The sequence below is a fragment of the Colletotrichum aenigma genome (assembly GCF_013390185.1).
Source record: "Colletotrichum aenigma strain Cg56 chromosome Unknown KSG_Cg56_contig01, whole genome shotgun sequence".
Lineage (NCBI taxonomy): Eukaryota > Fungi > Ascomycota > Sordariomycetes > Glomerellales > Glomerellaceae > Colletotrichum > Colletotrichum aenigma.
The window spans coordinates 1486124-1512565 of record NW_023500907.1 but is presented as its reverse complement, the minus strand read 5'-3'; the positions used below and the strand labels follow the sequence as shown (position 1 = coordinate 1512565).

General features: G+C 57.1%; 5 protein-coding genes across 5 annotated transcripts; 1 reads left to right on the top strand and 4 right to left on the bottom strand.

Annotated features, from left to right (window-relative positions):
* Positions 1-174: 174 nt before the first annotated feature.
* Positions 175-2072, bottom strand: CGCA056_v000398 (uncharacterized protein; the record flags this gene model as incomplete). Its single annotated transcript, XM_037315659.1, has 4 exons — positions 175-702; positions 755-1708; positions 1767-1871; positions 1929-2072. The coding sequence occupies 4 exons, from the start codon at positions 2070-2072 to the stop codon at positions 175-177; spliced, it is 1731 nt and encodes a 576-aa protein (XP_037185949.1).
* Positions 2073-4154: 2082 nt separating this feature from the next.
* Positions 4155-5594, bottom strand: CGCA056_v000397 (putative J domain-containing protein; the record flags this gene model as incomplete). The annotated part of the gene is made up of 3 exons (XM_037315658.1): positions 4155-4442; positions 4548-5449; positions 5522-5594. The coding sequence occupies 3 exons, from the start codon at positions 5592-5594 to the stop codon at positions 4155-4157; spliced, it is 1263 nt and encodes a 420-aa protein (XP_037185847.1).
* Positions 5595-6502: 908 nt separating this feature from the next.
* Positions 6503-8332, bottom strand: CGCA056_v000396 (uncharacterized protein; the record flags this gene model as incomplete). Its single annotated transcript, XM_037315657.1, has 1 exon — positions 6503-8332. One exon carries the CDS (start codon positions 8330-8332, stop codon positions 6503-6505), a length of 1830 nt encoding a protein of 609 aa, XP_037185041.1.
* Positions 8333-9570: 1238 nt separating this feature from the next.
* Positions 9571-10155, top strand: CGCA056_v000395 (uncharacterized protein; the record flags this gene model as incomplete). The annotated part of the gene is made up of 1 exon (XM_037315656.1): positions 9571-10155. One exon carries the CDS (start codon positions 9571-9573, stop codon positions 10153-10155), a length of 585 nt encoding a protein of 194 aa, XP_037185944.1.
* A 303-nt stretch (positions 10156-10458) lies between these two features.
* pol5 (DNA polymerase V) lies at positions 10459-13615 on the bottom strand (the record flags this gene model as incomplete). Its single annotated transcript, XM_037315655.1, has 2 exons — positions 10459-12449; positions 12514-13615. The coding sequence occupies 2 exons, from the start codon at positions 13613-13615 to the stop codon at positions 10459-10461; spliced, it is 3093 nt and encodes a 1030-aa protein (XP_037185945.1).
* Positions 13616-26442: the final 12827 nt, after the last annotated feature.

Genomic DNA, 26442 nt, shown 5'->3' with positions numbered 1-26442 from the left:
CGGCCCCAGCAATAACAAAAATCCTCATCCCATTATGCCCAATGTTTTTGTTTGAATACTAAAAAATATTTTCGTCAAGTGGTATCTCGCTGTATACGCCGGGTATATGTATGGTCCATGATCGTAGCGTCGATTAAGTTTTTGTTATAATAATGCTCCTTGCTTTTTCCACATTCAAATCCGCCCGCCTGGGTTCCCAGGATGCTCCGTCATCCTGCTCGACAGCCACTGCGCCGAGTCCATGCCGCCGGGCACATTCACCTGCCACACGGGCGGCGGCGGGCTCGGCAGCGGCACATCCCCCGGCGACGGCGGCGCAAGGAAGCGGCTGTGGTAGCTGCTCGTGCGCGTCGCGCGGCTGTACCGGTCGTAGCGGCTGTTGCGCGCCGTCGTGCGGCTGTCGCGGTACGTGTCGATGTGGCTGACGCTGTCGCGGCCGGTGTAGGTGTTTGTGACGGCGACGCCGGTGGTGGCGGTCGTGAGGTTGGAGATGCGGCTCGCGCGCGGGTCGTTGTTGTTGAAGCCGCCCCACGTTGTTGAGGATTGCATCGAGTCGCGGGCGTTGGGGTTGTTCCCGGGTGGTGTGAAGCCCATCGAGAGGGCGGACATGCGCGGCGAGACCCAGTTGAGGGTCGGGGCGGTAGAGGGGACCATGGGGGAGAGGTGGAGGCCGTCTTCGAGGTCGGAGGGCTCTTCGTGCGTCTGCGCGTTGTTAGCATTGTGGTTCAGGGTGGCAGATGGGAGGGTAAAGTACCTCGCGGGTCGGCGTTGGGGCGAGGTAGTGCCCGCCCGCGCCGTCCTCCCTGGGCGTCACGAGCCCTTCGCCGTCCTCCTCGCCGCTGCGTCTCCGGGGGTACGATAAGTCGAATGTTTTGCTCAGGCCGCTGCGTCTTGACGGGGCTGTCGACGTTGCCGCGTCGTCGCCGGGGTGGTGTATACGAGGGAGCTCAGCCGCATCGAACTCGGCCTGAATCTCAGCCTGGATGTTGGCTTCGATCTCTTCCAGGGGAGCATCAACATCCGAGAGGCGGAAGCGGGCCTGTCGTGCGCGGCCGCCGGATTCGTCGCTGCGGACGTAGGACGGCTTGCCCTGCAAACGCTCACGCCAGGCGACGGCGCGGGGGGCCTGGGACTTGAGGCCGGCGCGGTACCAGACGAGCTGCCAAAGGGGGCGGAGGGTGGCGAGGGAGGCGGCGGTGATGCCGATGCCGGGCTCGACGGTGCTCCAGAGGGCGACGTCGGTAGTGGCCCAGAGGAAGTCGTCGCCGTTGAGGAGGGTGGGGATGTAGACGGACCTGACGACGGTGGCGGCGGAGCCGATGGCTGCGAAGGAGAGAATGGCGAAGGCTAGGAGGCGTGTGCGTTTGGGGAGGGAGAGGGACCAGACGATGAAGAGCGGGAGGATGCCGAAGGACCAGTCGGCGAGGCAGTTGATGATGGAGGCCGTCAGGGTCATGATGACGACGACGCGGTCGTTGAAGCACTTCCCCTGCACGCGGGGGGATTTCTCCCAGAAGGTGTTTACGGGGACGCACTGGAACGTGACCATGAAGAAATAGGTCGTGCCGAAGAGCACGGTGCCGAGCATGAGAACACGCAGGATCCAGACGTGGGAGCGGCGGATGGAGACGCGCAGGAGGAAGTAGCCGACGGAGATTTTGAGGAGGCAGGTCGAAATTATGTAGAGGAGTTCGCAAATGTACCAGTACTGGATCGGGCGTTAGTGAGGTTGGTTTCTGGGAGGGTGAAACGGGGAGAGGGGTTACCATGAGGGCATCACGGTTGGCTTCTTCCGTAAGATCTGCCCTGTGTCGCCCTGTGCCATAACGAACGCCTTGTATTTGCATTATCAGGTAGACAGTGAAAAGGAGCTGTAAGTGTGTCAGTCACATGTCAAGAGTCGTAAGCAGCAAGTTCTGGCGTCCTACCATGAGCCCAATCATCAACTTGTCGTCGATGCCAAAGGAGCGTATGATCCATCCTCGACAGTATATGCGCAGGCCGACGACGCTCCAGCACAGCACGAAGAAGAGGACCGCGACGGCCAGCACTTGCCCGCTGCGATCCTCCATTCTGCCTGTGTCATCCACGGTTCCGTCTTCCCCTCTCTCTTTCTCGACGGTCGTCCGTCTGTCGTCTGCTTGTCTTTTGCTGGCTCTTCTTTTCACCTGGACATATTGACGGGGTTTTGGCTTATGATCGTCGGGATTAAGGCGACGGGCGGGACGTGATGTGCAGTGTGTGATCCGAATTGGCGGGACGAGGCCGGGGGGGGGGGGGGGGGGGGGGGGGCGATGGAGAAACGGGAGATGGGGTAGGAGAAGATGGGACCTGTCAGGGTCTGGGGTGGCTACCACTGGGTATACATATCATGAACGACGTGTATGAGAGAGTAAGAGAGTGAACGAGCCAGCAAGCGTAAGCGTGAGTCTAACCACGCTCGGGTCTTCGGTTGGGAGGGAACCAGATTTAGGGGTACGTTAGGTCTGATATCTCAATTGAGCCGTGGCAGCAGGTAAGAATAGCCACCAGTCCATTCCCGGGAAGCCAGAGCCGGGGAACGCCTCCGGCTTTGGGTGACGGTGGTATCCATACATCCATACGAGTTGGACGTGGACGATGGCGGGCGGGCATCTGTTGTTCGCTCGTCCACCAGGAGCTGTCCACAATCTCCGCCGCCCACCCTCCCGCTTCACTTGAAGAAACATCACACTCGTGGTGTATGAGTGTGGGCGGGAGTCAGGTCGCGAAGTCTGTGGGAGTGACGCGCCCAACAGCCTTGAGATGCCTCCCCGCTGAGGGCTGCATCCAGGCGTGTTTTGGAGAAGCAGAAAAGACGTAGCTACGTCTCCTTTCACCCATCCCACCTCCATCGCTCTGTTCCGCGTGCGCCCCTGGTGCCTTATTCCCAGGCACAAGAACAGCACCGCATCCCCGCCAATGAGGATGTGCGAGTAGCGCAGGTTGCGCAGCTCGAGTGAGATAGGGTTTTCTGGCTAGCGGTCGAGTTGGCGTGGTTGACGACGTCGGCGAACAGACGCTAAAGCACCGCAGTAGCTCGAAGAAAAAAACACGACCCCCAACAGAGAAGCGTCAGGTAAACTGGATCAGGTCTACCGCGGAGCGTTTGGGACCCGGGCGACCATGCGGTTCGAGCGGGGGGTTGGTTGCTGTGCCTGGATCGTTCCGACTCTCTTGTTTACGCTCAAGCCTCCTTCTCTTTTGCAGGGAAAGAGGGAAGATCGACTCCAAGGCCGGGGCTCGCTTGGCGTTGCATTTTGTTTCTTTTGGGTATAACGCCAGGAACGGCTGGTCTGTTTTTGGAATCAGCTAAGAGACGTTTCCCCTTTTTCCAGTGCCTTGTTTCAGGGCGGTACTTGAAAGACGGTGTTTCTTTTCGTTCGAGTATGATAAGAGAGTGAGCTGATGATGCAAGCCGGGCTGTGAATGAAGCTTGAATTGAATCTGGGGTTTTTTTTTTTCTGCCTTTCCGGTGGGACGGAGCTGTCCATCGATCGATGCCATGTTAATCTGACGTCGATCTTGATCCCTGGTAGAGTTCATCAAAACGTGTGAAGAAGAGGGGGATGAACCGCCCTGCGACACCTGCTGCACGCGCTATGCAAGAAGAGAGTCTTTGGATTCCAGTACAGCAAGGGAAGGGACGAAACATAGTTTGAGAGGTGCAGAGGAGGCAGGAAACGGTCTCACGCAGTTGTGATCACGGCCAGACAACTTGGAATGGAAGTTGCACCCGCCGTGCTGGGTCTAAACGCCGATCCGAAACCCGCAAGGTCAGTGTCGCCGCAGCACGGAACTGCGGAAACGATTGCCCCGAGTTCTCTGCTTCCTGTCAGTCCAAGCACTCGCAGTAGTAGCCATGCGAAACTGATGCCATCACGCGCATGAAGGAGGCCAAGAACGGGCCTTGCGTTAAACAAATATGCATTGATGGATGGTCTACGTGTATCTGTACGCGCGCGACAGAGAGCAAAAGATCAACAGCTTTCGTGATGCGTCATGCAACTTTCCGTCGTGTCTGGGCCTTCCGCGGCCAATCGTGGAGCCACACGAGCTGTCACGGCCTTAGCGAGGATGCGCAACAGGAGAAAGGCTTGTCATGCTTTCCCCTCCGTCTTCCCCAGGCGCCCCCATCACCTCTTCTTGTTCTTGCGCTTGTTGGCCTTACCGGTCTGCGCGCCGCTAGCCTTGGCCTTACCAAGGGAGTCGGTCGACTTTTCCAGAAGTTCAAAGTCGTCAGCGGTTGAGTCGGAGCTGGGAGTGTGCTGGGCGTTGCCGTCGTCCGAGTCGAACTCCTCGGTCTCGAGTGCGACCTCCTCGGTCTCCTTGTTGAGAGCGCGGCCCACGGTGCGGTTGTAGGCCCAGATGGGGAGGCGGACGAGCGCGGTGTCGTGGATGGTGGGCTGAGGAAGCTCGTTGGGCTATTGTTCTTTGAGTTAGCATCACCCGAGATTTGGGCCATTGCGTAGCGGAGATTGTGCCTGTCAAGCTCTAGCTTGACACTACACGCGGCGATCAGAACTTACATCAAGCAGGAACTGCTCCACCTCGCCTTCCTCGTTCTCCTCCTCGAGGTAAACGTCGCCGACGGAGTCGACAACGAGGATCTTGCCGTTCTCAGCAACAACACGCTTCTTGGCTCCAGTCGGGCCGGACGACTGGGCGACGGCGGTTTCGCGGGGAGTCGCGGTGCCGCTGCCGGCGGGCTTGCGGCCACGGCCCCTGCCCTCCTTAGCGGCGCCCTTGCGAGCGGCCTGCTCTTGCATGCGGCGCTCCTTGCGGTTCCTCGGGATGGGGGGCGCGTCCTCGTCGTCTTCGGCAGCAGCCGGGGCGGGCGCAGGGGCGGGAGCATCGTCGATACCGGGAATGTTCAGGTTGTCACCCCAAGCAGCATTGCGCGCAAACTTGATGTAGCGCTCCACAAAGTCTCTCTGGCGCTTCCATGACATGTACAGAGCAATGTAGTGAAAGGCGCCGCCGGCGACGAGGAAGACTCCGAAAAGAACGGTGCCAAGACCGGGGCGGTAGCGGTTGTAGTAGTAGTTGGTACCCTTCCAGGCGGGGAAGCCGTTGCGGAGGAAGTGGTCGTAGCGGTCGCGGTCAGGGCCGCTCAGGATGTTGCGCACGAGACCGAGGCGGGCCTGGCGGTCGGAGGCGATCTTGACAGCGGCCTTGATCTCCTTCTGGGTAGGGGGCTTGGAGACATTGACACCGGGCTTCTTCTTCTTGTCCTTCTTGGCCTTGGCACGCTCGGCGATGAGCTGCTGGCGGACCTTGTCAGGGTGGAGGGAGCGGGAGATCTTGCGGTAGGCCTTGGTGATGTCGTCGATGGAGGCGCCGTTCTTGACGCCGAGGAGGTCGTAGAAGGTCGCGTCGGCATTGGGCTCGTGCGCCTTGATCTCATCACGGATGCGGAAGATCTCGCGATCTATTTGTGTCTCTTGTCAGCTTTTGTGTCGCACAATGTGCTTTGTGTCTACGGATGCAATTGTTTGCTCACCTTCCTTGCTCCAGGCCGCGGTCAAGGGCGACAGGAGGGCCAAGAGGCCAATAGACAGCACGCTGAACCTCATCCTTGCATAACCAGAACCAGCGTACTATGCCAAAGAGTCGACGAGATGCGGCACGGGGACGGCCGAAATATGGGAGAGTCTCGGTGTCGAGTCCTGAGGATGCCAGGTGTTATTAGCTTTAGCTTCTCAAATGGGGATGTGGGGAGCATGTGGCATGGAGCTGCCAGCGAAGCAACAACAACAACAGCAAGCAACACGCAACGCATAAACCACCAATCACACAAAACGAACGTAACCTACCTCTCTGTCCTCTTGTTCTGTTTCCTCCAAAAGGGTTGACAATAGACTTTGCCTCCCTGCGAATCCGAATGCTAAAGAGCAGAAAACTGGCTGCCCAGAGAAGAGAAAATTTTCCCGAGACTTGCAAATGGGAAATGTGGTCTCTTGGGCAAGGAGAAATCTCAAAGGAGATGGAATTTCCCGTTGGACAAGGGAACTTTTTTGCCTTCAACCGGGGGGCCAGTCGCAAAGGGTCGCTGCTGCTGCTGGTGCTGCGGCCCAGGGGACTCCCGTTTGCAAAAGAGACTCAAAGGAGAAGGTTCCGGACAGGGGCTCATGAATCGCACCAGTCCATCTTGGGCCTAGATCGATCCAGATCTGCTCCCTTAATTGTGCGGCCTATATGTCTTATGTAAGCCACTCAACGGGTGCCTCCCCGTTGGACAACGTCCCTCGGTCAGGAAGGTGAGGCTCGGTGAGAGACTTCAACCAAGACGTCTGCGGTGGACACTCATTTCCTATCATCACCAAAGGTAAGGTTTACACGAACTGCACCTATAGTCTGTCTCTTACACGATGTGAAGCTGTTCCCTCCAGAATATTTCTCACGGTCTATATAGCGAACAAAAAACCCAAACAATATCCTTCACCCCAAGTATCCCTCCTAAGTTTTCCAAAAAGAAGCCATTCTAAGATTGTGATGGCCCTCCATTCATCTGATGCTCGAAGAGCTTACACCCCCACCACCACGATGGCTGCTCAAAACTCTTCGACACGTTGTTGAAGGCGAGATCTCGAAGATTTTCCGGGCCAAGCCTTTGATGCTCACGCAGCTTTGGCCGGAACTTGTCGCCTATCGGAGCCCGGCACAACAAACATTTCCAACCCTGCGCCCACGTAGCATCGTCCTCGGAGGCGTCCTCTTCGGCTCCGCGAAGCGGCCTCGACGCCAGCCACTGCTTGAGACACCGCGCCCCGACAAACGCCTTGCAGCACGGCATCTTGACGGGCTGGTGGAACGGCTGCGAGCCCCACGTGTCCGTACACACCGAGCACTGCGTCTGTCCCTGATTGATAGCCTCTTGCGGCTTGACCGCAAAGGCCTTGACGCCGCGGTCGGCCGCCTGGTTCCGGGAATTGATGTCGTTCACGATGATGCGCCTGTTGCGCCTGATCAACTTCACCAGGGCCGACGTCTCGTGCGCGGCATCGTAGAGGTTGTCCTGGATCTCGCTCCTGCGGGCGAGCAGAGGCCAGTGGTTCTCGAGCTCGAAGACGCACTCCTGCAGCACATCCCAAGCGGCGAGGTCCGGGTCGAGGCACTCCGGCTTCTTATGCGACGGGTGCGACCTTGTCCGAATTGACGGGTAGGGATTCAGGATGGCGAGGAGAGCGCCGCCGAGGAACATCATGACCTCCTCGTCGAGCCCTGCGTCGTACGCGAGGAACATGAACATCCACTGTAAGAGCGTCTCGCGGCGGAGAAGCGAGGACGGCCAGTTGTCCAGGTCCATCCACTGGACCCTTCGTGTGTGGAAGGTGGCGTTGTTATACGGGTAGCTTTGCGAGACTTGGGGCCCCCGTTTGATTAGTTCCTCGTGGCAGTCGTCCCCGAGGTCTACGAGCCTGTCGTACCGTTTGGCACAGGCGTCGAAGTCGACGTCGACGTACTGCATCTGGTATTCGGGGAAGTCGCTAGCACGATACAGGCCGTAGATTTGTCGTGCTCTGTCGGTGACTGTCCAGTCTTCTGTGTAAATGTTGGTGGCTGCGTCGTATCTGAAGATACGCCCCATCCAGAAACGTTCGCGCTGGCCGCGAGGTATCTTGTCGATACCCTCAAGGACGGACTCCGCCTCGTTCTTTCTAATTGTGATGGCAGGGTTGACGCGCCACTCCTCCTTGGTCGAGGGGCAGTCGCACACATCCATGGCGTGTCCAACATGACTGAAGACCACTTTGCAGAAGGTCTCTTGCCAGCAAGTGTCGATGATCTGGCTCCATTCCAAGCTCTCGGAGGCGATGGGATAAGGACTCGTCAAGATCCTGTGCATGAGCAGGAGGAGCCTGAGAATGTAATACTCCTTGTAGGCATCGAACCTAGCGGCCAGTTGCTGGTCGGGGTCGTTTTCCACCGGGATCTTGGGGTGTATGTCCCACTCCCCAAATACGTCCTCTCGTCTCTCGACATGAACGTCAATGTCTCCTTTGCAGAACGGGCACGCGGTGCCGATGTACTGGATCTTTTTCATGTCGTTGGAGAGCTCTTCGCATTGCCGATGATAATTATGGGAGCAGCGGATCCAGTTTGCCATCCAGTGGATGTGCTTGCCATTTGGGACCTGGTCTTGGGGATCCTCCCAATTTTCCCTGAATATGTTCTCTTCCTGGTTCACTAGATGGTGTGGGTGGCCGGAGGGGCTTGGCCTGGGGTGCGGGACTGTGAAAGCGTTTGCTGGCAGAGGCCCAAAGTCGGGTGCTTTGGGACAGAAATATCTGCGCCATAATTGGATACACATTCTGATAACGATGACTGTTAACGCAGCTATACGATGTTTTTGCTGTGTAAAGATATACAAGAAGCTGCCGGTTGCAATGAATGTTAGAGTAATTATTGCGATCTGGAAAGACTGTTCGTCGCGGAAACATCTAACTGGCAGCCCATGAAATTTATCATGTAGGCGGCGCCCAATCCGTGGCATAGACCAGAAACGCATGTGTGCTTGGATTGAAAGAAACTTCGACAATCGTCCTACCCGAAGAAGTTGAGTCTTTGAGTGTGAGGCTGATCATCCATGAACTTGGGAAAACAACAATAAGTCACCATAATGGAAAAAGAAAGCATTGAGCAAATCACGAAGGAAGGGATAACGTTGGACCGGATTTAGAATTGTTACGTTCCCAACTAATCGAAAAAGAAGAGGACGAGTTTTGAATGTGCCCTTTTCTCCATTGTTCATCGCTCCTGACGCTGCTTTGTCAACTAAACGCTCGGATAAGCGAGGCAGACGGAAGGAAATCCGGTGGGATGAGGCGGTTGGTCGCGTCGTCGTTGACGCACCTTGCAAGTTACCCATGTCCAAATATCATGCAATTACTTTTGCGTGGCCTGGCTACCTCATTCTACCTAATTTACCTCATTTAGAGCCTGTGCAAATATCATGTCCTTCCTCGCGGGTCATTCTGAACGACCCCGGACCCCTCTCCCGGGGCCGGCGATTGAGTGGTGAATTGCCTAAATCGAAAGACGTCAGTAAATTACTGCAGAACTATTGAAAAGCTTCACGTGAAACCGTTGGATCCGATCGACATCCAACCAGGCTCTTGGAGTGACCCCTCATCCACATATACGAAACCTCGGCCGAGTCGTCGAGGCCCGGATGCATCTCCTTCTTCTTTATCATCTCGGCCTCAACCTCACTCGCCCGACGCTCAGCAGATCACGCTTTCACAAAGAGCAACATGACAGCAGCCCCAACAATGGGCCAATTTCTGTTACATGGGCCAACAGATTCCGGTCCTCGGCCGAGTGGGCGACTATGAAGGGCCCCGACCTCCGCTGAACAACGGCGTTGTTCAGTCTCGCGGCCATATCTCCCACCTCGCTGCCATGCAATTCTTCAGAAACCAAACATGATAAGCGACTTTTTGGATTTTTGCCATGCAGAGTATGAGCATAAGTATCCGGCATCTTCTGAGACAGCCGAACATGAAGGCAGACCCAAAACACTCAACATCGCATTATCCGCTTGCCATCATGGTCTCCGCCATTCGCGAATTCATCGAAGAGTGCGTCTCCATCTTCCGCTGCGTCCACATTACTACCGACGCCCCGAGACAGCGCGCCATGTCTCTGCCCATGATCCACTATCAATACCCGCCGGGGTCAACGTTGGCTAGATGCAAGTCTTTCAACGAGCTCACACCCCAGCGGGACCCAACACAGCTTCGTCCAAGAAACATATCCACGGAGGCCGTGGTAGATGCGGAATATGCAATGGAGGCGAAATCTGTAATCGCGACGGAGGCCGACATCAAAGCTTCGGCTAATCTGCCTTACGATCCCCTTGCCCTGCACCCCGTCTTTTTCAACGTTGACAACCCAGACCCCGAAGACGCTGAAGCTTCGGCCTCCTCGCCTCTAATACAAGGCGTAGAGAACAACGGGGACTTTCACGAACGCTCGTTCCGCATGCGCATGGTAAGAAATAGCGCCATCTTGGTCCCTACGTATCTGCCGCCTCCTCGCCGTCTGCTGTCCTCGCCTCTTTGCTCGATTGAAGAAGAGGACGAGCCTAGGAACTATCTTCGTGGCATGACTGGTCGAGAGCGTCTTGACTAAGTTTTGCCACCACAGTTAAGGGTGTGGTGTGGGATAGTGAGTCTGATATGTTGGCTCGATTTGGGTACCATTAGAAAAAAAGGAGGGAATTGATTAGTTGATAATACCGTTAGTAACAGCGCAGGCAGTTCACATTCATCAACTGAATGCTTCTGGACGTGTACATAACGTAGAAAACACCTTTTAGACATTAAGAATCTATGATGCTCTACCAAAATCAAACAGCCCGCGCGGCCGCCTTTTCTATTGAATCAAAGTCTTTTCCCAAACCCTGACGCCGTAAACACATGATCCCCACACATCCTATTTCTTCGCGCCCTGCTTCTTAAGCGCCTCGTGATTCCGGCACCACTCGTCCCACGCCTTCTTCATCTCGCCCTGCACCCCGCCAGCAGCACCCTGATCCACGGCCCCCACAACCGCATCGACAACCTTCCTATCGCCGTTGTACGCGTGGAATACGCTCGACGCGGCAATGAGGCAAGCCGGCACGGCAGCCTTGGCATGCGCCTTCGTCTCGCCCGCCTTCAGCTCCTCATACACCCCCTTCAGCACCTCCAGGGCCTCCTCCTTATCGACCTTGCCAGCCGCGGCGGAGGAGCGCGCCTTGCGCAGCCGTTTCTGGTAATCTTTAATCAGCTCAAACGCGCGGTCCGCGAGCGTCTTGATGGTGCTCGTGCGGACCAGCTCCAGCAGCGGGCGCAGGACGGCGAGCGTCGTGGGGCTGCCGGCCTCGTTGCGCACAAAGATCTCGAGCAGGTCGAGCACGCGGCGCTTGAAGTTGACGACGGACTCCTTGGCGGCCTTGCGCTCCTTCTTCTTGCTCGGCGCGGCCTTGGCGCGCTGCTTGAACACCTCGGCGAGCTTGTTGTCGAGCTCGAGCATGTCCGAGTCGCTCATGTCGGCGTCGTCGTCGGACGAGTCGGCCTCCTGGTCCTTATCGAGGCGGTGGCTGTTGAGGATCTTGCCGAGGGCGTCGTCGAGGGCTTCCAGGTTCTTGGCCTCTTCATCGTCCCCGTCCTCGGCCTCGGAGCCGTCGTCGTCTTCGCCCTCGTTATCATCGGCGTCTTCGGCGTCGCCGGCGTTGAGGGTGACGAATTCCACATCCGAGTCGACTTCGAAATCTGAGCCGAGCTCGTCTTCGTCGTCGTCCTCCTCCTCCTCATCCCCGTCCTCTTCCATTTCCTCGACGTCATCATCGTCGTTCACGTCGAAGAGGGATTGCTGGCCCTTGGCGCTTTCGTCGGCCGCGAGGACATCCAGAAGGAGCTCGAGAGCCTTGGGCGAGACGCGGCTGGTGAAGCATCCGAATACCCGCTGCGAAATCTCACGCATGAGCGCGGACTGTTGCGAGACGAGCGCGAGGAGGATCTCGACCAAGAACTCTGCAGCACCCTCCTCGTCCTCCTGGAGGCGTGACTGGTACTCCTTCAGATCGCTCAGAAGCTGGAACGCATCCGGCTCCTCGTTGTACAGCTGGAAGATGGCGATAGCGTGCAGCAAAGCCAGGCCCTGCGCGATCTTGACGTCGTCGGCAGCACCCTCGCCGGCGCCGGCGCCCGTCTTCATGAGCTTCTCCAGGCGCTTGCGGGCTTGGTTGACCTCCTTCTTCATGTCGCCTTCCATGCGGATGTAGTCGGGGTTGATGGACTGGACCGCCGTGCAGAGGTAGTTTGATTCCTCGGCCTTGCGGGAGAGCTTGGCGAACGCGGATTGGAGACGGTTCCTTGACAGCTCCTGAACCAGAGCGTTGGCGTTCTCCGGGATCCAGACAAGCTTGGCGTAGGCGAGAGACGTCAATTCTTGGAGTGAGGGTTCTGGGGCCGAAGTGGTCAAGCGGAAGAGGTAGTCGATGTACACGCGGAGGTCAAGCTTGACGGTGTTGATGTCCTTGGCAGAGGTGGCCGTCTTCATGACAGGGCCACTCAGCACCTGAATGATGTCCTCGCCCGTCTCAGCCTGCACGTGCTGCAGAATCCTGTCGACCGTCTTGGTTTTCGTCATGACGTCGAATCTGTACAATCCGTTGTTGCTAATCAGGTCGTCGAGAATGATGCCCGTGGCCTCCGGGTGCGACGCGGAGGCTTCTTCAATCGTCTTCAACGTCTTGAGCGCCGCTCGGTGCAGATATCGGTCCACCTGGGACGCTTGGTTGATGAGGCAGGTCATGACATTTCGGCTGAAGAGAACGTCGAGGAACTCGTCGTTGTTGATGTACGCCTGGAGCATCTTCTGGAACACCAAGAAGCCTCGGAACTTTTGGCCTTCGGTCGCCGCCTTTGCGAAGAAGTTGTCTGCAGATCGAAACGTTAGCACAATGTGTGATTTGAGAAAGAAGTCGCAAAATCCCCGACTTACCATCGACAACCCTCTTCCAAAACGTCCTAAACTCCTCAACATGCCCGCTGCCCAACTTGGCAAAGTGCACAGTGATGAGATCCCACACAAAGTGCAGCTGCGGCGTCCAGTTGGCCTGCTTGTTCTTCTGCCCCCTCTGCGACATCTGCTTCTCCTTCTCCGCCTGCTCCTCGTTCGCACTGCTCTCCTTCAGAATCGTCGCCAGGTCGCCGAGGTTCCGCGACGACAGCGGGTGGTGCTGCGGCTTCGACTGGTCGTCGCTCTTCAGCTCAGGGCACTGCTCAAGCGCAATCAGCCAGATCCCGACACCCTCAGGTGTCTTGGCCCAGCCGAGCTCCACCAGCTGCTGCAGCACCATCTCGATGCGGCTGCGGTCCAGCTGGGCCAGCGCCTGCGCAACGACCCATCCGCACTGCGGCCGCAGCCAGACCTTCTTATTGCCTAGCCTGACGAGCAGCCTCAAGATCTCATTCCACCGCTCGGGACCCTCTTCGGCCTCGAACAGCACGCGCGCGCGGACGAAGCACTCCAGGCCAAAGAGCTGTCCGAACCAGAGATCCCGCTCCTCCTGGCCCGGCATGTTTCCGCCGACGTGCGTCCTCTCGAGGAGCATGCCCAGGACCTTCTCGAAGGTGAGACCGGTATACCTCTCCTTGGCGAGATTCCTCGGCGGGCCCAGCAGCTGGCTCAAGATCTCGGTGAGCACCAGACTGTATCCCAATCTGCTCGCGGCGCGTCCGCTCGCGAGGCCTCTGAACAGACGCCAGTCGAGATGCCTCTCCAGGCAAGCCTCCGTCACGCCCTCGCCGTCCAACAGGCTCGAGATAATGGCCCCGGCGGCCTCGATGCGGTCCGTCTCGTTCTCGCTGCTGAGGAGTTCGTAGAGCTTCGCCTCGCGCACGCGATCCTTGCCGGTGGAGTTCTCGACGAAGAGCCTCTTCTCCACGACGACCTTGGGCAGATTCGCCCGCGGGGCGTCGGCGGTCGCATCGTCGGGGGTGCTGCTGCCGTCGGTCGTCTTTGCGCGCTTGTTTGCCTGTTCAGCGGCCTTGAGGGCTTCCCTCTCGGCGCGCTTGCGCTTTGCGCTGGCCGTTTTTGTCATTATGTTCAGTGGTTATGTGTTCCCGAAGGCAAGTACGTAAAATCGTAAGGAAATCAAAGCAAAAAATGAAGAATGGCGTTTCTTTTTCCGTTACAAAGATTGCCTTTCTCGTTCGTCGCTCAACTCAGCGCACTGATGCTGCTGCTGCTTCTGCTGCTGCAGGGTCCCAAAAAGTTTGGCAGCGAAAAAGTTCTGCCGAGCGCCACCGCCCCGAGCAGCTAGCATTTCCAGTTGCAGCCGTTGCAGCGTTTTCAGTGTTCGCAGTCACCTCACCCACGCCCCGCCGTTCAGTGGTGGGGATCCCTGCCGGTGTCCCACTTCTACCCGCGCCTTCGATCCACTGCTTATTTTCTAGCTAATCCTCTACCTCAACCTTGATGGTCAGCGACACACATGTCAAAGTATCTCGCTATCTCGTCCCAAGACTCTCGATCGTCCCTTCTGCCCGCAGCCGTCTGTGCCCAGCTCGCCAAAGGGAGGTTGTCTCTCAATCCCACCACCTGGAACAGAGATCAAGAAACCCTCTCGCAACGTCCATCCTATACTTACATATCCCAGCCGTTTGTATCGCGGTCTCGTCAGCGCCGGAAGCACCTCGCGTCTCCCGGTCCGCTGATGCTTGAATAGCTTGGTTAACAGTGTGTCCTATCAGACATGGCTAGGGTTCCTGTTGCGCTGTCAGCCCGCATGGCTCTAACCATGCACCATGAACACCCACTCTAGGCATCATCACACCATCCCTGGTCTGTACCTCTGCGCCCTCAAGCTTTTCTTGACAGCCTGATTTGGGGGGGGGGGGCTGTCTGAGTGTGGCAGGGCCGGCCACTAAGCACCTCGCGCCCAGAAATACGAGGAGCACACGAAGATTCTGTCGTGAATCCTCAATAGCTGAGTCTTAATCGCCCGCTTTCGTGTCACAGCCACCCCGGGCAACTGGTCCCAAGTCGCTTGATGCCAAATGCCTCGTGTTTCTTTCATCCACGTTTGCGCGTCCTTTGTCAATCGACACCCTTGCAGCAATCCCAAGCAAGCTTACTCGTCCCAATCTGCCAATCATGGCCTCGTCGATCCTCAAGTGCCCGAGCCGTTCCTCATTGTGCTCATGTACCCTGCTCTCATCCCTCGTCACATTTTGCGCCGCGGTGTCATGACCCTAGGAAATTACTGCATTACGAGCTAGATAGGACAGGGCAGGCGAGAGAGCGTGAGAGAAAATTGCAGAAGTGCGTGGTCATTGAAGAAATGAGAAAACAAGCGCCACTGTGATATATAATGGATCGTCATCCCTGCTTGGCAACGCTCAATATTGCAACCCGTCCAACGTTTCCCCAAGTTTTTGTAAGAACAAGACGACAGCAGAAGACATTTCAGCCTCTGGATCCTTCTGTTTCCCGAGAAGCCTGCTGCCTGCCAATCGCTGCCTGCTCCGATACGTCAGCGCGATGCTGTGTTGACAACTCAGCCCGTTCAGCCTTTTTGTGCACTCTGACGACTTGCCGGATCCTAGAAATTTCTTCAGCGTCATCTTTGACCGTCTAGTCGAAAACATCGGAATCTTCTCGTCACGAAGCAAATTTCGATAGCTGTCTCATCGAACCTGAATGCTGACGGAGGATTCTCATCGACGAGCTCACGATACCCTCCGTCATACAAGACCACGGAGGCTGTTGCACAATTTTGCGACATCCAACCCGATACTTTGGAGATAAAAGGTGGCTTTGAGACAACGAACACCAGCTTCGATAGTTTGTCGTCCGAAGAGCAAAGACGACATCCATATCAGACAAACGGTATCTGAGGGCCTTGGCGGATTTTGGGTAACCGTCGAGCCATCAAGGCGTTTAATTCGAACCAAAGGAAAAAAAAGTTTGGCAAACTTGCGGGGGGCCATTAAGGTCTACTACGATTTTGTACGATCAGTCAAAGGAAAATCTGACAAGACGCAAGAGGTGCCTGGTCACAGAACGCAACAACAATCACGAACGTCTTGAACATCTTGTTCGAAAGCCCAGATTCGCAAGAGCAAGAGCGAATATCCAAAACAGAGAAACTCGAGAGAAGTTCCAGTCTCTCGAAATACGGTAACGCATAGTCTTTGTTCTTCATCGTCTACGACATTCACACTTCATTCGAACGACATCTCGGTGGCCATACACCAAGCTGAGCTCGTACTTTACGAGAGACAGACTTTCGAATTCCCACAACTAGATGGACTTGGTTGTCAACCTTGACCGCATCTAGACTTCCAAAACACGATATATACACCAACTTCGACAACATCAACATCAACACCAATATAACATCCACCAAAATGCTCTTTCCCAAACACCGCCGTCGACCCTCCCTCCTCCTGCTCCTTGTCCCCCTCATCTTCTCCCTCCTATACCTCAACCACCGCCTCGCCAACCCCCTATCCCCATCCCCAATCTTCACGACATCCCGCAACGCGACATCCCACCTCCTCGCCCCGCGCACGCAACACTTCTGGTTCTCCCTCCACACCCTCCTCCAAAAGACAGCCCCCTCCGTCTCCGAGCCCCTCCGATCCCTCCGCGACCCAACAGAAGAAGACCTCGACGCCTCAAAGAACGACAACACCTCCCCGCGGCCCGACAACATCCCCCTCTCCGAGACAGACCTCGCCGCCCTGACAGCATCCCACTCGGCCTACGTCTCCGCCCTCCGCTCCCTCGCCCCACAACTCCCCGTCTGGAAAGGCACCTCCGGCGTCGTCATGACCGCCGGCGGCGGCTACCTCGGCACCGCCCTCACCTCCCTCCTCCTCCTCCGCCGCTCCGGCTCCAACCTCCCCGTCCACCTCTTCCTCGACTCCCCCGCCGAAGCCGACCCCCACCTCTGTCACGCCGTCCTCCCCAAGCTCAACGCCGAGTGCGTCCTCTTCTCCTCCCTCCTCCGCCCGTCCGACGGCGTCCAGCACTACCAGTACAAGGTCCTCTCCATCCTCCTCTCCCCCTTCGAAAAGGTCCTCTACCTCGACTCTGACGCCTGGCCCATCTCCTCCCCCGACCGCCTCTTCACCTCCGAGCCCTTCCTCTCCCGCGGCCTCATCACCTGGCCCGACTTCTGGCTCACCACAATCTCGCCTCACTTCCACACAATCGCAAACTCCTCCGCGCCGCCCACCCTCCGCCGCCGCAGCTTCGAGTCCGGCATCCTCCTCTACGACAAACGCACCCATGCGCAGAGCCTCCTCCTCGCCACCTACTACAACTGGTACGGCCCGGACGTCTACTACCCGCTGCTCTCCCAGCACGCCCCCAGCGAGGGCGACAAGGAGACCTTCGCCCAGGCCGCCCTCGCCCTGTCCCAGCCCTTCTACGACGTCCGCACCCCGGACACCGTCCTCGGCCGCTGGATCAACGGCACCTTCGAGACCGCCGGCATGAAGCAGGCCGACCCGGCCGCCGACTTCCGCCTGTAGGGCGGCTTCTCCGGCGCGGACCTCGACGCCGACCACGCCCGCGAGCCCCCCGCCGCGAAGAAGGCCGCGCCCCTCTTCATCCACCACAACCTCTTCAAGATCGACCTGTTCAAGATCGGCGACGCCAGCGACCCCATGTTCCGCCTCGATGAGGAGGGCAAGCCGGGCCGGCTGTGGGGGCCGGACGAGAAGCTGGTGCGGGATAGCGGCTTCGACGTCGAGAGGGCCATGTGGGACGTCGTGCTCAAGGCCAACTGCGGCAAGACGACGGCGGCCGCAAACGCGGCGGGCTGCGGGAACCTCAAACGCTGGTACGAGGCCGTTTTCGTTGAGGCGCCGCCGTTGGTTGATGGCTTGTGAGGCGGCGGAAGGGGGAAAAAAATAAAGGAGAGGCTTCTCTAGGTATCACATCACGCGACTGTAGCAAAAGCCCCTGGGGTCACTATCCCCACGAACTACAGCACTTCTCAGGGGTAGCAAGCAACGACAAGCTCGCCGTCACGGCTTGGAAGGACACTTATCCCGTCCGGTTCTCTGGCTGGTACACAAAACCCCCCATTCACGACCGGAGCAAGCCTCAACAGCGGGAACTAGAAGGCATCCAAACCACAACCACACCCATCGAGGCTCAAGATGCCCGTCCGGCCGACTTAGTTCAGGAGAAGGTCGCTCAGAGGCTACTCCGTCAACGCTGCAGGCCTCCTTTTTTCTTTGTCCATATCTCTCACGCCACGTCCCGTTGGAATGTTTGATGTTTTAGCCCGGAGGCCCGGAGGGAGGCGGGCTGCTTAGCATTACACGTCCCGAAACTGGAGGGCTCTGGACCGCCACCAAGGAGAATAATGTGCACAGTGGCGGCGTGGTGCTTTTTGGCCCGTCAGCCGGGGCAGGACGAAGCTTATGCCTCAAGATCACCGCTAGAGCTTTCCACAAATCCTCACGAAACAGACAAAGAAACCCAGGAAACACGGCCGCCACATCGGCCAGCCTCCGATCAGGAGTCAACGCCGCGCGCTTCGATACCCAAAGACGGACGACGGGTCGGAGGAATGCTACGGGGAATTAAACAGGCCCGGTCGAGACGGTGCTTCGCCGGCCGGCTGTTCGGCTGCGAGCGTGTAAGCCGCCGTGGCGGTTTCGCCCAATCTGGGTGTCGTTGGTTGCAGGCAAAAAGTCTCGCAGTCTCGGGGATGTGGGGGAGGGGAACAGAGCAACGGACAGCACACATGCGAGGCAGGTTTGAGAGGAGGAGGACGACGACGAGGGGGCGAGGAAAGGACCCTGAATGGCACTATCTGAAGCCGTCACGGGTCGGGGCATTTTTCCTCGCTTGTGAGGATGCGCATGGGGGAGGGGGGTGTTGGTGGTGGTGGTGTTCTTCTCGCCAGACATGGGCGAGGCCGATCCAAGGCCAAGCGAGCTTAGGCGAGTCTCGAACTACGTTGCCTTTTTGAGACGTTTGAATAGGCGGGACTTTATCCAGGGCATTGTGTTCCTTCGATATGCGAAGAAAGATCGGATGGCGGAGGGAGATGAAGAATGAGACCCGTTCCGGCAGTTGGATTTTGACATGATGCTAGAAATCTCGCTGTTGTTGTGAGAATGGCAAACCGGGGGAATGGGTGCAGAGAGTCAGGTCAAACCTCACCCCGCCGTCCCCGGTGAAGCGGACACCGACATTTGCTTGGTGGCAAACAACAATTTGGAAGCAAGCACCGAGCAAGCTGAGCAGATAAGATGGGGACCGGGCTCACCGGGTGATATCGTGTCGTTTCAGACATCGGTGCGGGTTACGCTGCTACCGAACAGCTTAGGTCCGTTTGGAGAGTTGGAATCGGTTCCCGTAGGGTTTCTGTAGCACAGCCCGGTTGCCGCTCATGGTTCCTCTGCAGACCGTGAGCCTCCGGCGCAATCAATGAGAAACCGTCGGACATCCCGGTCCATCGCCCTCTGCATGTTTCGACCCAGCTTTTTGGGGGGTTTTGTATGGCGGATCGTCACTCTCTCGTATCGCAGTCAGCCTAATGCTGCTGGAATAAAGTGCGTTGCGTGCTTTTCGAAGCTCAAGCTTCGAAGCTGCGTGCTGGGTTGCATGCTGCGCCGCGCCGCAGGCCTCTGGCAGTGAAGCGGGGAACCCAGTCGATTCGTTCTTGGGGCTGTTGCCAAAGTTCCCAGGACGCGCGCAGGTCGCGAAGAAAAACGTTTGTGTCCGTAGCAGCCTGCGGAATCGAACTTTGCCCAGCCCAGCAACACCCATGAGTTCCGGCGGGGTGGAGGGGGAAGTTCGTGAGCATTGAGCAGAGCTTCAGAGCAAGCTGAGCGGTAGTAGCAAACATCCCTGGGCTGACATCAGAGGAAAGCCCCTCCGCCGAATCCTCGCAGCCTTGCGATCACGAAACCATCAGCAGATTCAGACTCCAGCTCCTGCCGGGTGCTGATTCCTTGCTTCCTGCTGTCTGACAGACGACATGGGACCAAGAATCCAATCATGGTGATGCAATGGCGTCGGAGTTCGTCCGTATGGAAACGGGGACGCGAGCATCCGTGGGCCGTCATCGTATGCCGAGGTTGACCGATGGAGTTTTCAGCGTTCGGGTTTGTTTCCATCTGTTGTTGCTTGCCTCATTCTCGTCCCAGTATCCGGATCCCTCCACCTCATCCATCTCCAACAACAACTTGACTGAGCCCTGGTCAGCAACCCCTCCATCCTCCTCAGCTCCAGCTCCAGGTTGAAGCTCCAGGGCAGCTCCAGGTCAGGCTCCTCGATTTCTCCAAAAACAGGAACAGTGGAACGTGCACGAGGGGATGGCCATTTTCCCGGGCACGTCCCCTGTCAGCAGCTGTCAAAGGTCCGGATGACGGGCGGCTAAAAAAGGACGTCACTCTCTCAGATGATCCTTGTCGATGCATGCACCTCAGTTCTCAGCTGCACCTCAACCTTGCTCTCTCTCCCCTCCCACCCCTCGGCAGACCTTTCCCCCGCCAGCACCTTACACGTGACTTCGCGCTCGACAAGGATCGTGAAGCAGGGTCTGCAGGGGCCCATTGTTTACATGAATCGCGAACCCGCAGTTTGTAAACAAAGTACAGTGCCAGAAAACTGCTGCCAAAACCCGCGCTGGAACAAAGGAGTCTGCCCGCGACGAGAAGCGACGACGAAAAAAATCCCCTCACTAGAGGGGTTCGGGAGTCGGGCGCGCTCGGGACACGCTGGAGCGAATGTGGCTTTTCCCACCCGCAGTGCTACGCGCGCCGGCGCCGGCACCCGCTTACTGCTTCACCATTGCCTCCCTTTCTCAACGGCGGAGAGGAACAAAGAACGAGATGCCCACAACGGGCACCGTTTTCCCAGCCCGCCCGTCCTAGGACAATGCCCAATGGCAACTCTCAAACGCTCAACAGCTAGGCAGAGTCATGCACGAGGCAACGCTCCGCTGTAGATGCGCACAGCACCGAGTAAGAGACACCTGCGACCGCAATGCGCTGCGTTTGATCCAAGCCAGGGTGCAAAAGAGGGGAAACTGCAGAGATGCCAAACCTCTGTGCGTCCAGAGGGCGTGGGCAATGAGGGGCACGGAAGGTTGGAGGAAGCTGACGGGGAGGGAAGCAAGACGCCATCGCACCTCGGTCACGCGGCATCGGTCGATAGCTTGGAGTTGCTGGACGGCCGGCCCGTCTAGATAGAGCTGAAAGTTTGACCTGACAGACACGTCGCGATGCGGCTGCGCCTCCTCATTGGATTGTGTCTGACGCCTGTCCCATCTCCTCACATGCAGGTAATCCTCAATAGCGTGAGATGGGCTCATTCAATCCAAGGCAGTCCTCGGCCGGCCATCGTGATTCGCACCGCAAAAGATAAGCCAAGCTGCAGTGTCTGTACCTACGCGCGGTAAACAAACAACATGCGAAGCTGAGCATCCAATCCGCTTCCTCGGTGTCTCCTCTGACCGACGCGGCGTGCGTTGGTTCGGTGGTCCCTGTTTTGGGTTGACTGACAGGTACGACGGCCGGTTCTGCGACCCATGGCGCTTTTGGCCGCAGACAGCCTTGATCTGGGCCACTGGCATGGCATTGATGCTTCGGATTTGTGCAAGTGCTCCAGATAACCGGCGATGTGACTGCGTCACATTGGCCGCGAGCCCAGCGCAGCCCGAGAAGGGATCTCGATACATATGGCAAGACGAGACCTCTGCCTTGCCTACGGCTCTTCGCGGGAGCAGAAAGGAGGGTCAGGCGGCCCCGGGGTCTTGGATGGTGACGATCAATTGCCAGGCTGGACTCCGAGAGGATGACGTCTGTTTTAGAGCCGGACTAGGCCGCCGCAAGTGATGGGGGCCGATGTGCGTGATCGATGATTTTCACATCGAGATGGGACTTCCTCGCACCGCCCTCTACGTCGAATGTCTATCAACTCGCGTCCAAAATTCGTCCCATTTCGTCCACTGCGAGACCTTGTTTTGGAAACTTCGCTCAAGTGCCGGGTGAGACCATGGTTCTCCGTTAGGGGAAGATGCCTGATTGCCATGTTTTTGTTGTGCTGGACTGTGCTTTTCGTCGAAAATCTTTTTCTTCCTCTACTCGCGTTTGATGACTCAACCCTCAACAAGGGAGAACCCCCTCAATATCAGAAAACACTGCCAATATTCGGTAACCCGTGTCGTTGTCTCGCTGAGCTTATGTCAGTAAATCTCCGGGCCGCTTTGATGAGCGGTGCGATATTGGGGGTTTCGGTCGCCTCGTGGGCCCGGCCTAGGATCGGTCGATGCTGGACATTGAAATGATTCATCTCCATTTTGCCGTTTGAGCATCTTCATTAACCCGCAAGGAAGTTCAGGAGATGCTCTTGCCCGGCGTGATCCCTCGAATCCTTGTTGGCGCTGAGGTTCGTGCGATTGATATAGCAACGCAAAAGGAGTGTTTTTGGAGAACGAGGGGGATACGCTCCCAATGGCGTCAGTTTGGCTCAGGCGTTGCCCTCCAGCTGAGTTAGGCTTCGCCTGCAAACAAGGTTTGAGGCGCAATTCGATAGGCCAAGCTCAAGTAGCCTGATAAGACACATCAAGATCAGGGCTTGTCTGCGTCAGCCACGGGCTGTCAATCAGTAGTCAGTCAGTTGACCTTCCCGTCCGCCTTCACGACGTGCGCGTGCAAGTGCACAATCGCCTGTGCCCACGCTTGGACTTGAAGCCGTCGACTGGCAATCACGGCCCATACGAAGACCCCTTTCCGCGCCAACAGTCGTTACTCTCGTTAGTGAGCCAATGACAGACATGAGCTTGAGTGAAGCGGAATCGGAAGGAAGAGGTGGGCTGTCATTCGTAGTGCATTCGTAGTGCATCCGCAACTTGTCGTCGCGGGGTTCAAGGGCCAAGGAGACCCCTCGGCGGATTGGGGACGCTTTCTCCGTAGCCGACTTTTTTTTTTTCTCTATCCAAGCAACCGAAGATTGCAGCCAGAAGAAGACAGGGTGGACCCGTCGATATCGACAGGGTTGACGACGGCATCACAATTAAGCGAACATGAACATCTTTGTGCTGCCCGCTTCTTTCATTCTCGAAGACCCAAGAGCCTCGCCCATTGTTGCATAATCCTTGACTGAAAGGAATTCTTCAAGGTTATTTCGAGACGGACAAGGAGACGAAAGCAGTTCGCCCCTCGTCGATGGACAAGTTCCTGGCCGAAGCTGGATACCGGATTGTCGATCGAGCTGCCGACTCAGTGAGGGGGACTTTCCAAGAATCGACAAAAGTAAACAAATGGTCCCCTAAGACGGCGGGCGTCTCGAGGAGAGCTGGGGATGCTGCATGGAGGGGTGTTCTTCTGGTACGAAGCTCTGTGCACACGGGAAACATGACAAACATGTCCTTGAACCATGCCTTGCCGAGTGGAGCTCCGGCCAGGGGTGCTATTGACGCTGACGATGTTGTCATGTCGTCCCAGAGCCGGCGAAAGGCACGAGATGCCGTCGTAAAGCTCCTTAGCCCCCCACCAAAACCTCTGACCGCGTACCCGTTGCTGCGGGAAGCTAGGAGCTTCGCAAGGTAGACGACGTTCCGTCACCGGGGAGAAGCTCTCCTGTGACCTGTAGCAGGTTGAGCAGACCAGCATCATGGCGGAGCAGCAGCAGCTTAGAAACATGGCACAGCAGTAGTTGCAGAAGCTCCATGCAGCTAGTACGACTGCCCGCAGATGCAAAACCAAAGCTCGGCATCCGTCTGGTCCCCATCGAACCGACAAATCCACTTGAGTTTCTGCATCCCGAGCTCGCATACTCGCGTCAACATGCAGCATAGCTGCAGCCGGCCGCGCGGTAGGCTGGGGAACAGGTGGGTTGGCGCCCGGTTCTTGATCGACTCCGTTGCTTCTGTTGCCCCGTGGAACAAATCCGTGAGATGGGTCCTTTCAACAATTCGAAGAGTAAACAGCGGCCGTTCACGGCGGCCATGGTCCAGAGTTTGATGATGATTTCTTCTTCCATCATCTTCCCAGCCGCCGGCTCCTGGGGATCGGGGACCGGGCGGAGAGCTGACCATAGAACGAGATACACGTGCCGGCACGGTTACACGGTATCTGCATCTGTATAGATACATGGAAAATAAGAATCACTCCCCATCCGCCGACTTTGGGTTCTGTTCGATGGCCGCACAGAACATATTGTGGAGATGAACGACTGAGCGTGCCGCTTCACCGCCGGACGGTCTAAGACAGGACTTGACTGGCACCTGGCAGCTTTCAAGTCCCGTGTGCCTGAACTCAGATGTCGCGCGGTTAATTTCGCATCATTCGAATGCTTGTCCAACGCCGCTGATGAGGGAAGGTTCGTTGATCAATTAACCGCCTGCCATTCGTCGATCTGTTCGCCGACGGGCAAGCCATTCAAGCCAAGGCCAAGGCTCAAGGGCCCAGACCGTGCTTGATGGAGACGTCACGGAAGCTCGGGGGTTAATTGATGCTCTGTTGCTCTGTCAGTCTTCATCTCGGGTCGGTCGCCTGACGGTGTCCCAGCTCCAGTTCTCCAACTTCAACTCCAAGTATCCAAGCTCCAGCTGGTAGCTCCAGCTCCTACGATTAGAGCTCCGAACGAGCTACCCTGTGTAGCGTGTATTTTTGCTCTGTACTCTACGCCGTACGGATACGTTCGGAGACAAGCAAAAGCTCCATCTCGTCTGCCCACTTGCCTTCCGAAACAAGATGCCCTGAAGTCAATGCTACAAGGGTTTGTCTCAGCCCCCACCAAACCTTCAGGCTCGGCTGTCAGCAGTGAGCGGTAAATAACCAATTGCGCGCGATTTCAAGCCATCAATTGGCTTTTGGCAGGCGCAGACTGTTAAGTCGAGGCCGCGTTTGGTGTAAGTTGCACGGGACGATGTAGCGATAAGCAACGAAGATGGTGTAGGCAAGGGGTCAGATCCCGGCCCAGCACGCACTCGCATCACACAAGACTCTCGCGAGCAGCAAGGAGAACCGGGGTTGATGACCAGGGTGAAGGCCAGGGCCGATGAGCGGGGGCAAGCGAGGGATTGGGCTGGGTCTTGGCTGAGAAAGTGAGGGAGAGTGGCCGAGAGCTCTGGCCAGTCGCGATGGCGGACATGGAGATGAAGCCCTGTGAGCTGCCGATAACCCCCGGTCAGTCCCCAGCTACAGCCCGGCGCATCCCAGCAAATCCCACGTCTTCAGCCCAGGGCTGGCCCCGTTGGTTGCTGTGGGGAGAAGATGACGATGGGGGGTTACTGGGTCGTCGTTGTCTTGTTCTTTTTTCTTCCAATTTTTCTCCCGTAGCGGCTTGCAACCTCCTTTCGTTCGTTGCTGTTCCGCTGGTGGAGGACGCGAAGGGTCTTGGAGGCACATGGTGTCAAATCCTGCAGATGACCATGTCAAGATGTGCAAATCTGATGCCGACGCCGTGCATTGTCCGTGCAAGATCTGCAAAGTCGGTATTCGTATTTCTTGTGCCGGTGGACGGCCTAGGCCGAATAATTCGGCAGATCCGGTTTTTCTCAGGCTCGGGCCCCGTTGGCTGGCCGGACTGCTGGGCCGACTATCAGAAGTCGAACTGCATCAAGATTTCCCAGATGGAGTCAACTCCGGACAACGAGATTGGCCCGGTAAACTCTGTACTGCGAAATACGTCATATTGTGATTGAGATCTCTGTGACCTTGGCCAGAAATGGTCACGGGCTGGCCGCGTCGAGGTCTGAGGAATGAAGTTGGTCCTGAGTCTGCAGTGGCAGGAATGCTCGATACGCCTCAGAAAAGCGTTGCAGCCAAGCATTGATATCCCGAGGGAGCTTCGAACAAATTATGCTTTGTTATCCCATTGATGACATGTTGGTGTCAGCGGAACATGCCGTAGACATAATTCTCGGCGGGCTCATAAGCAAACAGCAACGCCAACATGACTCTCGATAGCCAACACGCCATTTTGTGCCAGAAATGTCTCAAGACCCTCCTGACAGACGACGTCCCGGCAACCGAAGAATGCAGTGGGCTTGAAGACTGGGCCCTTAAGTCTCACATCTTTTTTTCCACATGAGGTGTCGTCCGTTCGCGGGAGAGGGACTGCACAGCTCCAGCAAGCCCGTGGTCGTGCGAACGAGCATCCGATCTCGAGAGATGTTTGCCGACTGAACTTTGTAGAACACTTTGCGGTAAGCAGTCCAAGAAGGGGAGCTTGGTGTGCCGTGCGGCCTGAACTCCGCCGGCGCCGAGCTGAAGGGATGACGAGACAGGCAAGACTTGGGAGATCATGGCCTGGGAGCCCTGTCCGAAGCAACCGGGCGTTTCCGTTTCTGCGCCTCGAGGTAGCCTTGCCAACCCTGTGACCAGTAACGCGGACGAAGTTGTGAATTTGGCCATGGGTCTGGAGGAATAAAGGTGGAAATAGCACGATTAAGGTGCAAAGTGCAGTGACACAGTAGGCAAGGCGGCATACGGCGTAATTGCCCCGGGCCTGAGGTTCTTGCCCGTGGTAGGCTGACGAGCAGGTTGGCTAAGCAAGGAGTGTCAGTGTGCTGGCAGACACTGACAGACAGGAGAGACAAGAGGGCTAGTCTGGCGCGGCCTTCTTGTTGTCGTGTGGTAGGATCCGTGGTCTGTGAATGTTACAACAGGAGTTGTAAGTCAGTAGTGACTGGCCTTGGATAGTGTAGCATAGTGCCATGGAGTGTGTTGTCCGTGGTAGCAAATCTTCCGTAGCTTAGGTGTAGTGGTGGACGAAGTATCCGTAGTGTAGCGGACGTGAACGACTTCAGACAGGGGGCGAGCATAGGGCGATACGCCAACTCACCGCTCATTTCCAGGCGCCGGTGGTGGTGGTGGTGGTTGTTGCGGTTGGCACTTGAGTGATTGCTGGGCGATACATCTGGGTCTTGCGTCTGGGACTCGG